The 15,153-nt window shown below is 39.6% G+C and overlaps 1 protein-coding gene across 5 annotated transcripts; it reads right to left on the reverse strand.

Moving 5' to 3' along the window:
* Positions 1–1,070: 1,070 nt before the first annotated feature.
* On the reverse strand, positions 1,071–14,806 carry st3gal5 (ST3 beta-galactoside alpha-2,3-sialyltransferase 5). Of its 5 annotated transcripts, none has more exons than XM_061079605.1 (8): positions 14,752–14,806; positions 11,033–11,149; positions 7,052–7,172; positions 5,610–5,819; positions 3,805–3,929; positions 3,349–3,535; positions 2,618–2,776; positions 1,071–2,422 (listed from the first exon to the last, which is right to left on the reverse strand). In XM_061079605.1, exons 2-8 carry the CDS (start codon positions 11,062–11,064, stop codon positions 2,165–2,167), a joined length of 1,092 nt encoding a protein of 363 aa, XP_060935588.1. In that variant the 5' UTR covers positions 11,065–11,149; positions 14,752–14,806; the 3' UTR covers positions 1,071–2,164. The 5 variants fall into 5 exon arrangements, with proteins under 5 accessions (XP_060935588.1, XP_060935587.1, XP_060935586.1 ...); XM_061079604.1 differs by having other exon boundaries at positions 14,740–14,806; XM_061079603.1 differs by lacking the exon at positions 14,752–14,806 and adding an exon at positions 14,294–14,706.
* Positions 14,807–15,153: the final 347 nt, after the last annotated feature.

The following is a 15,153-nucleotide window of genomic DNA, read 5'->3' on the forward strand; positions in this document are numbered from 1 at the left end:
AATGAGAGCTATATTATATGGTGGAAAGAAGGGATGAGATGTAATAAAAGATATAACATTAAAATAAACATTGAAAATGAATCATGCAGATACAAATAAACCATTTACTCAGTGTAATAATACATATATTTCCAGTGTATGTACAGTGATAATAACAACATCCAACAAAAGTGCAATTAATAGAAAGAGATGAAAATCACAGAAAAGTAACATTGTAGAAAAAAGACCACCACATCACAGACTTTTTGTCTTTCTTGGAGCTTTTGTGTCGTCTTGCAGATCGGTGCATTCATTTCATTCTGCTGGTCACACACAGACTAATTATTGTCCATTTAATTTAAGAGTAAGTTTCTTTTAAACTTTAAACAGATCTTTATATCCGATTTGTTTTGTATTTTTCCTGTCCTGGGGTCAGTTGTATTTGCTCTTCGACACATGTAACTAGAACTGACCATCTCGCTCGAAAAAGGAGCCAAATGAAGAGCTGCATGTTGTCAAATGACATGAGGAAATGTAACAATTCAGGAATAAATCATGGATCCATATGCATTTTAAAAGTCATCACATAAGTATGTGTTCAGCTGAAATATTATCAACTAAACAACAAACAATGAAAATTGTACAAACTATACATCAATTAAAAAATGAAAGATAAACTTAATCTTTTCTCTCACAGACCAGCTTTTTTGGAAGACTGCTAAATAAAGTTGCAGGTATCAAAAAAAGAAGTGAAAAAAAAAAACACTTTAAAAAGTCCCAAATTCAGAAGTGGGTGACCCTGTTCAGACCTGGTGTTAAAATCCGGCCGGGGGGGGGGGGGGGGGCTACTGGGTCACATATGGAGGACCATCCACTCAGGTGACGTCTTTAACCCACTACAACAAACCTTAAGTATTTTTGGACACCCTGCATCTTTAACACTGACTGCCACATATTGATTTTGTATTTGGGTAAAAATCTTATTTCATTGTAGAGCTGCAAATAATGAACATATTAACTCAGCCCCTCCTAACACAAACACATTGATAATAGGGTGGATAAAAACAACAATTGGTCTTTACAAACAGAAATAACAAATTTGTAAATCTGTATTTGCAGAAAGAGCAGTGGTCACAGGAGAAGTTGGTGTGTAAAAAAGAACTTGGAACAGTGCACTTGTGATTGGATCCCTAGGGACAGACAGCACAAGGTCTGAACCTATGGTACTATCTGCTCAAGGTACAGATTGGGGTCCTTAATTAACATAGAATATAATAATGAGCACTGAGTCCCATCTCAATCTAGCCCATCGCTTACTGTGTAACTAGCCTCTGAGGGAAACATTATTATGGGTGTACTTGTGTAGACAGCTGATATCAGGGCAAAGACTCTGTCTTCCATTTGCGGTCCGCCGTTTACAGTCCAACAGATTTCTTTATCATACAAGTAGAATGTTTCTCCAAGCAAAATACAAACAATGATACTTTTTGTGGGTGTTTTAGGTCCATACAACATTTTGGCTCATCTCATAACACAGATAAATTAAAAAGCAGACAGTCCATGTGTTGCACCGCTTTTGCTCTCCACAAGGACTGTTTATCTGCGGGAAACCAAATCCTGCTCAGATGTGATTGGTCAAACTAGAAACACAAACCAGATGGCTTGATGCCCCCCAATCTTGTCCTTTGCAGAAAGATCTGCACATTCACATGTAGAATCTGTTTATAGATAGTACACCCATCTCAACTCTACCTTCATTTTGACCTAAACTGAATTGTAATATTCAGTGACTTTATCTTGCAGTTTTTACGCTATTGCAGTAAAAAAATCCGTCCACAGACAGACAGACAGACATAAACCTCCCAAAGCACGTAAAAATGCTCTGTTCCTTCTGTGGTAGTACCTGATACAGTAGGTGTCTCAAGGACCACACACATATACACATATAAAAAACAGTAGGTATAAATAATATTACTTTTTTTGTTGTTTCTATGTCCTTTGTTCTTCAAGAAGCAATATTACAAGAATTAAGACTAGACTCAGACTTCATGCTATGTTTTCCTCTCATCTATTTCCTTCCTTCTCCTGTTTGCATATATGTTGGTCTTGTCGATGCTTTGTATTTATCCAGACAGGATGCACCTTGTTCTTGAAAAGCAACCACTCTTACTCGAGGGTCAGGAGGTCAGCTCGAGCAGAAGGAGCAGTGAATCCCGCCTGTAAGGTCAGTGATGGTTCCCTCTCTCACAAGGCTCTGTAGGAACTTTGTCTCTCTGTCCACGTTGTGCATCTTCTGCTGCAGCATGGCACTCATGGGCAGGTGGTCGTAGTAGTGCAGTGGCGCCGCCTGCTGGGAGAGGTTGTAGCCAAAGCCTGCCAGGCTGACCTCATCGCACAACAGACTGGCTAAGTTCAGTGCAGAGACACCCAGGGTGGGCACATTCTGCAAACAAAAACACCCCCCCTCCAGTGTTAGTAAATACATAAACATTATTGCTATAGTCTTTATTGGCAGTTTTTCTATTGTTTAATATTACGTCTGTGTGTTTACACGTGTTTAAACATGATTTCAATATATCAGACAGAGAGACTTAGAGACAGAGACAAAAACAGACAGACGTCCTTCCTGGTACGTTACCTGGTCCCAGCCCCACAGGCGTGGTCTGGGTGGAGGGTACTTCAGCAGGTCTATTGCCGTCTCTCTGATGACATGTGGGTTTAAAAGTCTGAACCTCCGCAGCTCAAGAGGGATTTGATTTGGAACCTTCTGCCAGAAGAATAATCTGTTCCACACAGACTGCAACACAAAGCACAGGCATGTCTCTCAGACTGAGCCACCTTTGTACTTTTATGTGATCTAGTAATTATTTATACAAAAAGAGGTTGGACTGAATAGAGGTGATGAGGCTAGTCTTTGAAGGTTATTATGAAATGAGTTCTGTCTTTATTTGGCAACACTTTTGTGTGAATATAATACATGGAAACAATTTAAATCTAAAGCTATATATACAAGATTGAGGGGATTTTGTTTCCCTACTATTTGCTCACATTTAACATTCTAAGTGTTCTTTATAGCTTATCTTTAGTTTCTCTCCAGTGTTGAAGTTCTGTGTTTTACCATTTTACATAATTAAGATAAGAGAAACATTGTTTCTCTAACTTTCATCGACATGGTCACAGGTTGTAACCTCCAGCAAACAGTCTTCTTTCAAACAACCTCTGAACGTCACTTTATGAAAGGGTCCAAAAGTGAACTTTGTGTGTCGGATCATTTGAATAACATCTCAACACTGATGCTGCACAACAGGCTCAGCAAGTTAACGGACAAGATTGACCAAATGAGTCCAAACAGACACACATTCCACTCACCACAGCTTGCTTGTTGATCATGGCAGACAACCAGCTGATGTCCACACTTTTATACACCACAGCAACAAACAGAGTGTGAGGGTCTGTATCCACCCAGCGGAGCGGCGTGCTTTCTGGGTAACTCATTCTGATGCTGGTTCGATTTCCAACATCGACACTGAACTCTCCCAGAGGACCACTGTTTAACCTGAAGGACGGGCACACACAGAGTTATTGATGGGCTGCTTTTGAATGTAAATTATTATCTTGTGGCTCTATTGATTCTGCACGACAGGAAGTGCCAGTGAGAAACACAGATAACCAGAACTCAAGGCACTACAGTCAAATTGAAACTTGGATTCACAGCAAGTTTTTTTTAGTCAAGCAGGTTTTTGGTAACTCAGCAGGTTATAGTATTCACACTCCTCTGGTCCTTGCTCCTGAATACAGTCATATCATTGTATTTACGTTTCTAACCTGATGATGGTGTCAAATCTGTCTATCAGGCGGCCGAGCTCCAGGCCTCTGAGTATGCCTCCATTCCCCACGACCAAACAGTGCCGACATTTATCTGATGGCTGAGCAGAGTGAGAGTTTTCCAGCTGTTCAGGAAAAAACACAGAGAGAAACATTAGATTTGTGCCTCCAAAAGGTGCTTTACTGACATGTACATCATACTGATGTTTTGTTTTATTTTTCCCAGAAGAGAGTCTATGTACAACTAACTCCTTATCCTCTTTTGGACCTCTCTTGAAGACATATTTTTATAGTTGTGCTTTCTCAGGGATTCACCTTTCGTTAAAAACTTACCAACAATTATCCTACCTTCTCTTCTGATTATTCCATGATATTTGATTTGATTTTGCTCTAATCACATCAATAACATTCCTTATTTTCTCTAATGCTGTGCTGTCTTCAAATTGCCTTGAATAGTTTTATGTTGTTTGCTTTCTTAACTTTTCCGATTGTTTGCCTGCAATTTTTAATTTTAACTTGTAAAGCATATTGTAACTGTGTTTTAAAATGTACTTTATGAATATGATTTATTCGTGTTATTTTAGATATTTTAGTTGGCTGTACAATGTAGAAATCACCTTTCAGATAGAATTGGATAGAACAGAATGCCTTTATTGTCATACCTCAGGTAAATTAGCCTCAACAACTCCATGTTTACTTAAATTACAGTTAGATGCTCCAATCCTTTATCAGTCTCTCAGTACCAAAATACACCATATCATTTTCAATAACCTGTTGAGTCCAGCTATATAATATATGAACAAAGTCACTCATCTTAAGGAATCCATTACACCAAGAACTGAGGCTATTTTGACAAGATAGGCCTGACCCAGCAAAGTATGAGTGTTAGTGAGCGTGTTCCATATAAAATGCTCAGCGAGTGTGTTCACTCTTTAGATTACCTTTAACTGTGATGATTAAAAGGTATCTATAAAATTGAATTATGACTCAAATTTGAAGTTCATCAATATATCGCAAAATCCCTTATGTTAATTATACACATATGATAATATTGTGTATATAATCCAATGCCTCTTAAGTCATATATATTTATTTCTTTGTTGATGTTGTAACTTTCATGGTCAAACTCCAAAGTAGAAGGTGTAAGTTCTTTGTGTAATTTACTTTTAAAAAAATATACAAAACACACAATAAGACAAATTTGTCCGATATGCCAATGTTTTCTAAAATATACAAAACACACAATAAGACAAATTTGTCCGATATGCCAATGTTTTCTATACGTATTAAAATTACATTGTTATTTTGAATCCTTTGGATAATCATGTAGTCAAAATCAGATATTGTTACAACCCTAACTAAAAAAAATCCTAAAGACGCGTTTCATTTTTAAATTAAGATTAATTATTTTGTAGATTAATTGAAAAAGGAAATTCTTCTCTCTTTGTTGAATGTTATCAAATATATTGAACATTACTGTTTTATAGCCATATTTAAAATGTATCAATAATGTCAATCCACTCAAGCAATTTCTCAGTATCAATAATTACACTATGAATATTTAGATTAGTAAATTAGAATTTGAAGATTGTATTAATCGGGTTGGATCACACATAATCAATAACTATTTATATGACAGGAAAAGTTTTGGGTGAATTTCAGGGTCTCCATTTGCCTTTACTCCAACTCCATTCACGTGGTCAGGAACATAAAATGTACTTTTAAGTAATTATGGAAACCCTGAATATAATCATCAAATAAAAACTAGATTAGACAAAAGACAGAGACAAAGAAGTTGTATTCACCAGCTTCAGAAGATCCTCTACTTTGCTGCCAACTCCCTTTAACCCAAAAGGAAGTGGATACATGAAAAGCTGATCGGGGAGGGGCATGTCCTTCCACAAGAAGGGCTGAGTACCATGGCCGGAAGCAGGGAGTCGAGTCAACAAGTTCTTCCGAGTGTGGCCGGGCTGACACTGCGCCTCCAGAACTTTGTGCACGTGCTCATGAACCAGCTGCAAACAAAACAGGGGTTAAGATGATGACATGTAATTACACTGAGACTAACTTACTGCAACAGATCTTGCACTTATAATCCAAATAATTTACCTCAGGTTTCTAAAGGTCATTTTAGTTTGCAGACATTAACGTTGATATTAATCCACCATGTTAGTAATTAAGTACTTGCTATGTGAACGTGAATTTTAGTTGACATGGATGTAATATATTGGTCAGAAGCAACCATAAATAAATAAAATCCCACTGGTTGAATATGTGAAGGATTAAAATGAAGCCTGCCAAGACACAGTGTATCCTCTTTGCTGAAAACCTGCAGTGTCAAATTAACACTGCACAACCAGTGAAGAAACATAATACGTTGGACAAAGCATATCAGTTACCTTGAACAAAAGCCAAACAAAACACTTAACCATCTCTTAGCCCTGTGTAGAAAGTGTGATGCATAATTTACTACGGTCATCAATGTCGACCTATCACACACTGCTCTTTGAATACGCTGTGGGACATGCTAAGTATGCTGCTCAATTAAGTAATTCAATGGAACAAATAAGTAATTCTTACACGGGCTTAAACAGCACTGAGATTTGGTTTTAAAATGAAACACACTACTCTAGTTATCAAGCCCCTAAAACAGAAAACGGTGAAAACTCTACTGGTCTCTTTTTAGTCTTGACGGCCAGAAACTGATTTAAATTTTGGAAACAATGACATGGTGAACCCACACTCCTATCTGGTTCTTATCAGTCACGACTTGACTACCGGCAGTGAATGAAACATGTTTCTAAAACTTGTCAGTCACAGTTCCACAGTACCTCATCATCGGTCCCAGAGGAGAAATCTCTTTGTTTACATTTCTAAATGATTGTTTGTGGTAGTTCCTGTAACTACAGCCACTTACCACGGGTCAAAATACCCAAAAATATCTGGAATTTATCTGTTAATGGAATGCATACAATCAGCATTCACTCCTGGGTCTAATGACTCTGCAGTAGACACAGGCTTTTATTCACCGCTCCACCGCTGATCGATAGCCATGGATCGATCTGGGAATACTCGCTAATCTTGGTGTTAAAGAGGTATGTGTAACCAGCTGCATAGTAGACAATCTTGCACCTGCTTACAGCGGCGCACACATGCCCACCATATGTAAATGGTAATGGGATATGCATTTTCAGGTGTGTTAGTAAAGAGTTTGTAGTAAACGTGAAAGCTCCATCCTAATTCTTACCCTTTTATGTACACTGCTCACGTGCCTGTTCAGAGGTTTGTTTGCCCGTTTTCCATTTAGTGGGAGAGAGACCATCACCAAGCCCAGCAAACATAAAACCACACACACGACAAACACACATCTAGACACACACACAAACAAAGAGAAGGGGGGAAGGAGGAAAAAGTCGTTGGTAACCATTGTTTTCATGACAGCTACAAACAAACAGGATGAGCTGACAAATTTAAGTAAACGATAACATGACTGTGGTTGACATCATCACAGCAGATGCAGGGTTTCCCCCAGTGCTGTATAGGCCTGGCGGGCCGCCAGGCTTCCCCCCCGCCAGGCTAAGCGTCGATTGTTTTTTTTATTTAAAAAAAAAAAAAAAAATCCGTCACTCGCGCACATCAACAACACTTCACTTCCTCATTGAGCCCCGATCACAGACATGGCCCCGATCCCCAAGCAACCATCCCATTGGTCCAAACAGTCACATGTCCCACCCAGACCCATTCACTGACCCTCGGACATCAGAACGCTCCTTCAACACAGTGTTTTACTGAACATACGTCGCCTTCACTGACCGTCAGACATCAGAACGCTCCTTCAACACAGTGTTTTACTGAACATAAGTCAAAACCAAACATAAACATAAACCTAGTCCGTTACACGATTAGGCTGCAGCTATTTGGTTTTATTTATTTAAAAATAGTGTACTTCTTATTTCATACATTTTCCACAAATATGAGGAGGACTCAAATAGCCCTACAAAGTTCTGTGTTTAATTTATTTCAAAGTAGGCCGACACTTGCCTGTGTATTTTGTTTGTTTGTTATTTTGTTGCTTGTCTGTTTGAGTAGCTGGCTGAAAGCAAAGAAGTAGTAGGCTTACCTTTTATTGGTAACCAAACTGTTACTGTTCATTGTTTCTGAAATAAGAGGCCTGACTGCTATGTTAATGCAGCACAAAACAAAATGTAAACAAAGGCTCAAATATTAAAGTGCAAAACTGTAGGTTTAAACTAGCAACTCCAACGTGATAAAAATAAATAAAAAAGAGGTCTTATAAGTTAAGTCAGCAGTGCAATTCAAAAAGATATCAAAGTATCTATTTAACCCCTTTTCAAAATAAAAAAGTTAGGTGTGCATATTAAACAAAGTGCAACATGTTTAGAGTATAAGAAACAATGGTGTCCAGCTCAAAATCCGACTCAACACCCCCCCCCCCCCGCGGGTGCCTTCTAGCAGCCCTACCACCAGGCTTAGCAAGTTTTCTGGTACACTGTACTATCTGAGTGAGAATGGCTGTGAACATGTCCATACACAGACCCAGAATACTGTGGCGGTTTTCAAACTAGAGCCAGGATTCAGAAAGCCACATGTAAATCATTTACGTATGACTGACCACCTACTCCTAAGGCAGAGGGGACTGAGTTGCGAGCTGCTATGTGACCCTGCATAGGAGGAATCTGTAGTTTGTTTTGGACATGTAGATTACAGATACGGCTGAAGAGATGTCGAAGCTTCCTCTATGTGCTCCATTTCATGTGGTAACGTGATCTGCCAACTGTCCTACAAACAGCTGAACAATGCCACCCTCTTCAAATCTGAGCAGGTATTCTCCACCAAGAGTCTCACACAGCTACAACAGAAAGTCTGTCTGACTAAGATGGACTGGATGTATGTTGTTTTTTTTTACGGTCCACTGAGCCAGCAAAACTGACTTAATAAAAATACAGGACAGTGTATTTTTGAAGATGTGCCTTTTCACCACTGTTAATGCTACCACACATTGCTAAAAAGCGCTGCACTCGTACGGTATACAACATCTTGTCGGTTAATAATAGTTTCCATAACACAACCGTGAAGGGGTTTGCTGACTTTGTATAACTGACTGCTTTTGTGTTCCACGCAGCCTGATTGTGATCAGCACAGTGAGTACAATAAACTAGTGACAGCATAACCTGTAATACAGGAAGTCTTATACAAAATGATGTATTGAGTAAAATCAGCAGTTAACTGATTAAGACATGGTTGGCAAACGTATTGCTTGCAACCCGACAGTTTGGCCATGTGAAGGCTAAATGCAAAAAAACACTCTTAGAGGTTGTTTGCAGGTTTAAAGTCACAGGAAAGTTTTTTTAGCAGCTCATTGACAATTTATTTAGAGATACTCATTCTGGATGATCTGTGCGCGCATATTGAATCAGCTGTATGCTACTAAACCTGTCAAAAATTATGATTTTTATGATTTGACCTGGCTCAGGTTAAACCCTTTGGGACACAAATACACGACAGAGAATGACTTTTTTTTTTTTTTAGTAATCTATCATTACATTAAGCTAACTTTTTGGGAGAAATCATGCACTTCTGTAAGTCACTATCTCAAAATTAAATAAATTACATTTCGACAAAGAAGTAGACAGCTTAACTCTTCCATCAACGTTACAAATAACTCAAGAAGGTTTCACTGCTTACTAACCGTCAATTTGCCTGTGACAAGATCCAACAGTTAATACAGCGATATAAAAGCTGAAGTAAATATGTGTTTGAATCTGTACATGCTTGAAGTTCCTCATTGAGTTGACTTGTGTGTGTCCTCTACTAAAAAAAAAACAAATCTGGCAAGAAGGTGATCAGCTAATTGAGTTTCGCAGCAACTCAGTCAGAACTTCAACAACACAAAATTGTATCTGCTCTAAGCTACAACCTGCTTACACAGAAAACATGCCGATGGTAATAAAGGTGCTGACTGCAATCCACAGACGCACTGGATTTACCACATGCAGCAGATAATAAGCATTTACGTTAGGTGGGGTGTCAAGATGTGAGAGGAGCCGTTATGTGTGTGTCAGCGATGAAGAGGATGTTGAGCTGAGAAGCCTGCAGCATTTTTACAGGATGTAAGAAAGCTGTGGATGGCACATTTAATATTCAGCTTTTCACACTAAACACACCACAGAAAGAGGTAATTATATCCGACCTCTTTTGGAAACCAGTGAGATCAGATCAGTTATAAACCTACTTTATTTATTGTATGTGCATATGGCACAATCAGTCATTAACAAAGATATGGTTCTACATACAGACCCAGACTTATGAGCTGCAGCTCGGGGGTTAATGAAGACCAAGTCGTTGTTTTTAGGAAGTCTGAGTTTCAAACTTGTGTCCTATTGTGAGTGACTCGGCATTAGCTATAAGAGAGAGAGTAAAAATACATTTAATTCATAGTGAAACTCTGGTGGGTCCGGGGACATCAGCTGAGTAAGCGTTCTTTCATATGTGGCCCAGGACACATTTGAATTCAAACAGTTTAAAGGCCCAGACCATCACTGAAGGAGGTCTGAGTCATCGAATCTCAAGATGCATTCACGGTGCATTTGAGTTCGTTCAGACATGTACTTAACTTATGCGGTCTAGTCGAAGATCAGAGTAAGATGTGGGTGGGGACAATACATTGGTGAGTACAGCTTTTGAGAGCACACGGCATAACGCTCACTCCTGAAAATTGTTTGAATCCATCAGCAGGTGTCATTTCCTGTTATTACAGAAACAAGAGAGGCTACACAAACATGAAACACTAACTTTTGCCTGGGGACTGGATAGCTACCTGTCAGGTTTTATGTTAATCAATCAGTCTTTCAATACACTAATCCACTTAACTGAGACGAAACTGATGACTCCCTAAACGTATCATGGTTGCTGCTTAATTTGTTTCTTTAACCTATAAACGTCTTGCCCTACCAAGCAGCAGATCAGGTGCAGAAGTAACCAGTTATTTAAAAAGGCGTCCTGAAAACCTGAAATTCATGTGACTGTGTGTAAGATTTTAAAAAGTGACTGAAAGGCACCCGCACTAAAAGCAAACTAGACATACCCGATGAATGACGCTGGTGTTCTTCTATAAGACCTTAAGACAATGCAGAGGAAGTGAGCTGTATCTATCTTTATGCTCTGGTTCACAAATAACAGCTGAGTCTTTGTGTTCTGTGAACATCACCTGTGTGCTGCCCAGTGTAAAGGAAGCCTCATGTTGTTCGCATTCACACGGGATTCTGGGAAGTCTTCATGTATCTTTGCTGCGGCAGGAGGCCCTCTGGCTCTCAGGGGTCTTGTCCTGGACACAGTGACACAGTTCATTGGATGTGAGCTAATCATTAGCTCCATTAGTGAACACCGGAAGATAGAATACGAAAACAGCAGCAGTACCTTCATGAATAACTTTGTTCTTGTTGTTTTATGATAATATTGGAGGTTGTGTCACAGCAGTGGAATTTCTAATGTTGGGACCTATAAGCAAATGTAATTGGGTAAGGGATTGTATCGTTAACGTAAATGCATGTAAGGTAGGATAAGCTTTAACCTTAAAAGCCGGATTTAGGCTGGACAAATAATGTGACTGACAATAATAAAAATCAATCAAAGGTGTGATGAGGTCATAGCGTCGGCACTGCATTATAAAGAGGTGTAAGATAACGGTTAATAAACTAGAATTTATAGGTATCACTGCCATAGTGTTTTTAGGGCCCGAGCAGGCAAATTAATTGGCTTTTTGAGGGCTTTGAAATGCTCAAATTGTTACCAAACGATTTTTTTTTAGGGCCCGAGCACAGACATCAAAGGTGTCTGGTGAGACCCTATTGAAATTGTAATTTTTATTATTATTATTATTATTATTCAGGCAAATGAATTAGCTTTTTGAGGGCTTTACCATGCTCAACTTCTTACCAAAATTTGCAGAAAGTTAGAAAGTGGTGAAAATTTACGTATTCTGAAGGAATTTTCAATGGGCATCGCAAAATGGCTCAACGGTGCCCCCCGAGACCCCTGGAACGTGTTCACATTGACCGGTCTTCACAAAAATCGATATACAGGTGTATCATGACCAGACAAACAAAAAAGTCTTAGGTGCAATTGGAAAAACACAACAGGAAGCCTGCTATTTTGCATTTAGTGGCCATTTTGGCCATATTCCACATTTTTACTTTGATGTACTTGTACCAAGGTTTTCATCGGATCAACTTCAAATGGAGAGGAGTGTCATCACAAAAAGATGGAGATAAAAACTGACTTACGGATTTTTAGTCACACGGTGTGACCGTGGCGTGGCGTCAAAGTTTGATTACACGTCACTAAAACACGATGTTCTGTAACGCGGACATACAGGACTGTCTCAGAAAATTAGAATATTGTGATAAAGTTCTTTATTTTCTGTAATGCAATTAAAAAAACAAAAATGTCATGCATTCTGGATTCATTACAAATCAACTGAAATATTGCAAGCCTTTTATTCTTTTAATATTGCTGATTATGGCTTACAGCTTAAGAAAACTCAAATATCCTATCTCTAAATATTAGAATATCATGAAAAAGTATACTAGTAGGGTATTCAACTAATCACTTGAATCGTCTAATTAACTCGAAACACCTGCAAGGGTTTCCTGAGCCTTGAAAAACACTCAGCTTGGTTCAGTAAACTAAATCACAAGTATGGGGAAGACTGCTGATCTGACTGCTGTCCAGAGGACCATCTTTGACACCCTCCATCAGGAGGGTAAGACACAAAAAGAAATTTCTCAAAGAGCAAGCTGTTCACAGAGTGCAGTTTCAAAGCACATCCACAAAAAGTCTGTTGGAAGGGGGAAATGTGGCAGGAAACGCTGCACAACCAAGAGAGATGACCGCAGCCTTAACCGCATTGTGAAGAAGGGTCGCTTCCAGAATTTGGGGGAGCATCAAAGACAGTGGACTGAAGCTGGAGTCCAGGTATCAAAAGCCACTGTTCACAGACGTGTCCGGGAAATGGGCTACAATAGCCGTATTCCCATGGTCAAGCCACTTCTGAACTCAAGACAACGGAAGAAGCTTCTGACTTGGGCTATGGAAAAGAAGCACTGGGCTGTTGCAGAGTGGTCCAAAGTCCTCTTTTCAGACGAAAGCAAGTGTTGTATTTCATTTGGAAGTCAAGGCGCCAGAGTCTGGAGAAAGGCTGGAGAGGAGCAAAATCCAAGTTGCTTGAAATCCAGTGTGAAGTTCCCACAGTCAGTGATGGTTTGGGGAGCCATGTCAGCTGCTGGTGTTGGTCCACTGTGTTTCATCAAGTCCAGAGTAAATGCAGCTGTGTACCAAGAGATTTTAGAGCACTACATGCTTCCGTCTGCTGAAAAGCTCTATGGAGATGAGGATTTCATTTTCCAGCATGATCTGGCACCTGCCCACAGTGCCAAAACCACCAGTAACTGGTGTACTGACCATGGCATTACTGTCCTCGATTGGCCTGCCAATTCCCCTGACCTGAACCCCATAGAGAATTTGTGGGGTATTATGAAGAAGAAGCTGAAAGACACCAGACCCAACAATGCAAATGAGCTAAAGGCCGCTGTTGAAGCATCCTGGGCATCCATAAACCCTAAGCAATTCCACAGGCTGATTGCCTCCATGCCCCGCCGCATTGATGCAGTAATCCGTGCAAAAGGATTCCCAACCAAGTACTGAGTGCATTAATGGACATTTTCAAATGTTTGATTTTGTTTTGCTGTTATAAATCTTTTTTTTACTTGGTCTGAGGAAATATTCTAATTTTTTGAGATAGGATTTTTGAGTTTTCTTAAGCTGTAAGCCATAATCAGCAATATTAAAAGAATAAAAGGCTTGCAATATTTCAGTTGATTTGTAATGAATCCAGAATGCATGACATTTTTGTTTTTTTAATTGCATTACAGAAAATAAAGAACTTTATCACAATATTCTAATTTTCTGAGACAGTCCTGTACATGGACCATGAATCCTTTGATTTCAGTCTTCCTAGGTCAAAGGAAACTTTATGTCTTGCAAAGGTCACGTCTCTTTCTCTCTCAGAACTGGTTATTTTTGTTTTTTCAGACAAAAAGCATGCAACGCTTCAAAATGCATGTGCTCGGGCCCACCGAGTGCTGCTTTGCAGCCCTAGAAATTTTAGTTATTATTATTATTATTCAGGCGGTCATTATATTATGTTTTAGGAAATTGTTGCTTGTCTTTGTTTGGGATACTTTGTTTTTACCAGCATATATAGACATTTTCAGACCGGAAATTAATTTATTGTTTGAAAGTTTCACTCAATATTTATTTTAAGTCAGGAACATATTTTAATTTCTATTGTGCAACTTGTAACGTCAACAATGTAATTCACATTTAAGAAGACGTACACATAGCTTAGTACATTACCTTAGACAGCTTGTTTTCACCGTTACACAGGGGTTGATGTTAATGTTAGACTTACCGAGACAACAACAGATCCGTCATTGAAATCACATCGATTTGATTAACGTAGGCGTATTCCCAGCAGTGCACGTAGCTGCTACAGGACAGTGGTGGTCGAAGTGTTCACATAGAAGAGCACGTAGCTCGGGTTCGATCGCAGCTGGAGCCGTGGTCTGCTCAGCCGTCTGTGTGAACACAGCCTCCTCCTGCAGCCTGTCTGGAGCTGGGTTGTGTTACTGCAAATTCTTCATGAAAGATAATCTTCCTGGTTAAAATGCTTGACTTCCTGCCATGTCTCTACTCTGGTCGGGACGCAAGACGTTGCTCTGCAGTGTTGTGAATAGCTCGGCCTCAAGATAAACGCTGTCGAAGTGAGTCGTTTCAAACGGCTCCAAACGACTTCACGTCAAAGTTTCAAACACTAAAATAATAAAACATAGAGACGCATTGACCCGCCATGTTTACCTGTTTACTCACCCTGCCAGACCCCCACGCGTCGCACCATTAGACGATGAGCACGGGACTGAGGATGTTTCTGACTCGTCTCAGCTTCACTTTCTTATCAGCCAATCAGCAGCCAGTATGGGCGTCATCACTTCCGGTGGGCGGCTGAGGGGTAGAGTGGTCGTTCTCCAACCTCAAGGTCGGCGGTTCGATCCCCAGTCTGAACCATCTGCATGCCGAAGTGTCCTTGGGCAAGATGCTGAACCCTCAATAGCCCCCCATAGAATAACAAAGTGCTGCAAGTAGATGCACTGTATGAATGTGTGAGTGAATGGGTGAATGTGAAACTGTACTGTAAAGCGCTTTGAGTGGTCTTCATCAGACTAGAAAAGCGCTATATAAATACAAATCCATTTACCATTCCGTCCTGACGTC

Source organism: Limanda limanda, chromosome 10 (genome assembly GCF_963576545.1).
Source record: "Limanda limanda chromosome 10, fLimLim1.1, whole genome shotgun sequence".
NCBI classification, from domain to species: domain Eukaryota; kingdom Metazoa; phylum Chordata; class Actinopteri; order Pleuronectiformes; family Pleuronectidae; genus Limanda; species Limanda limanda.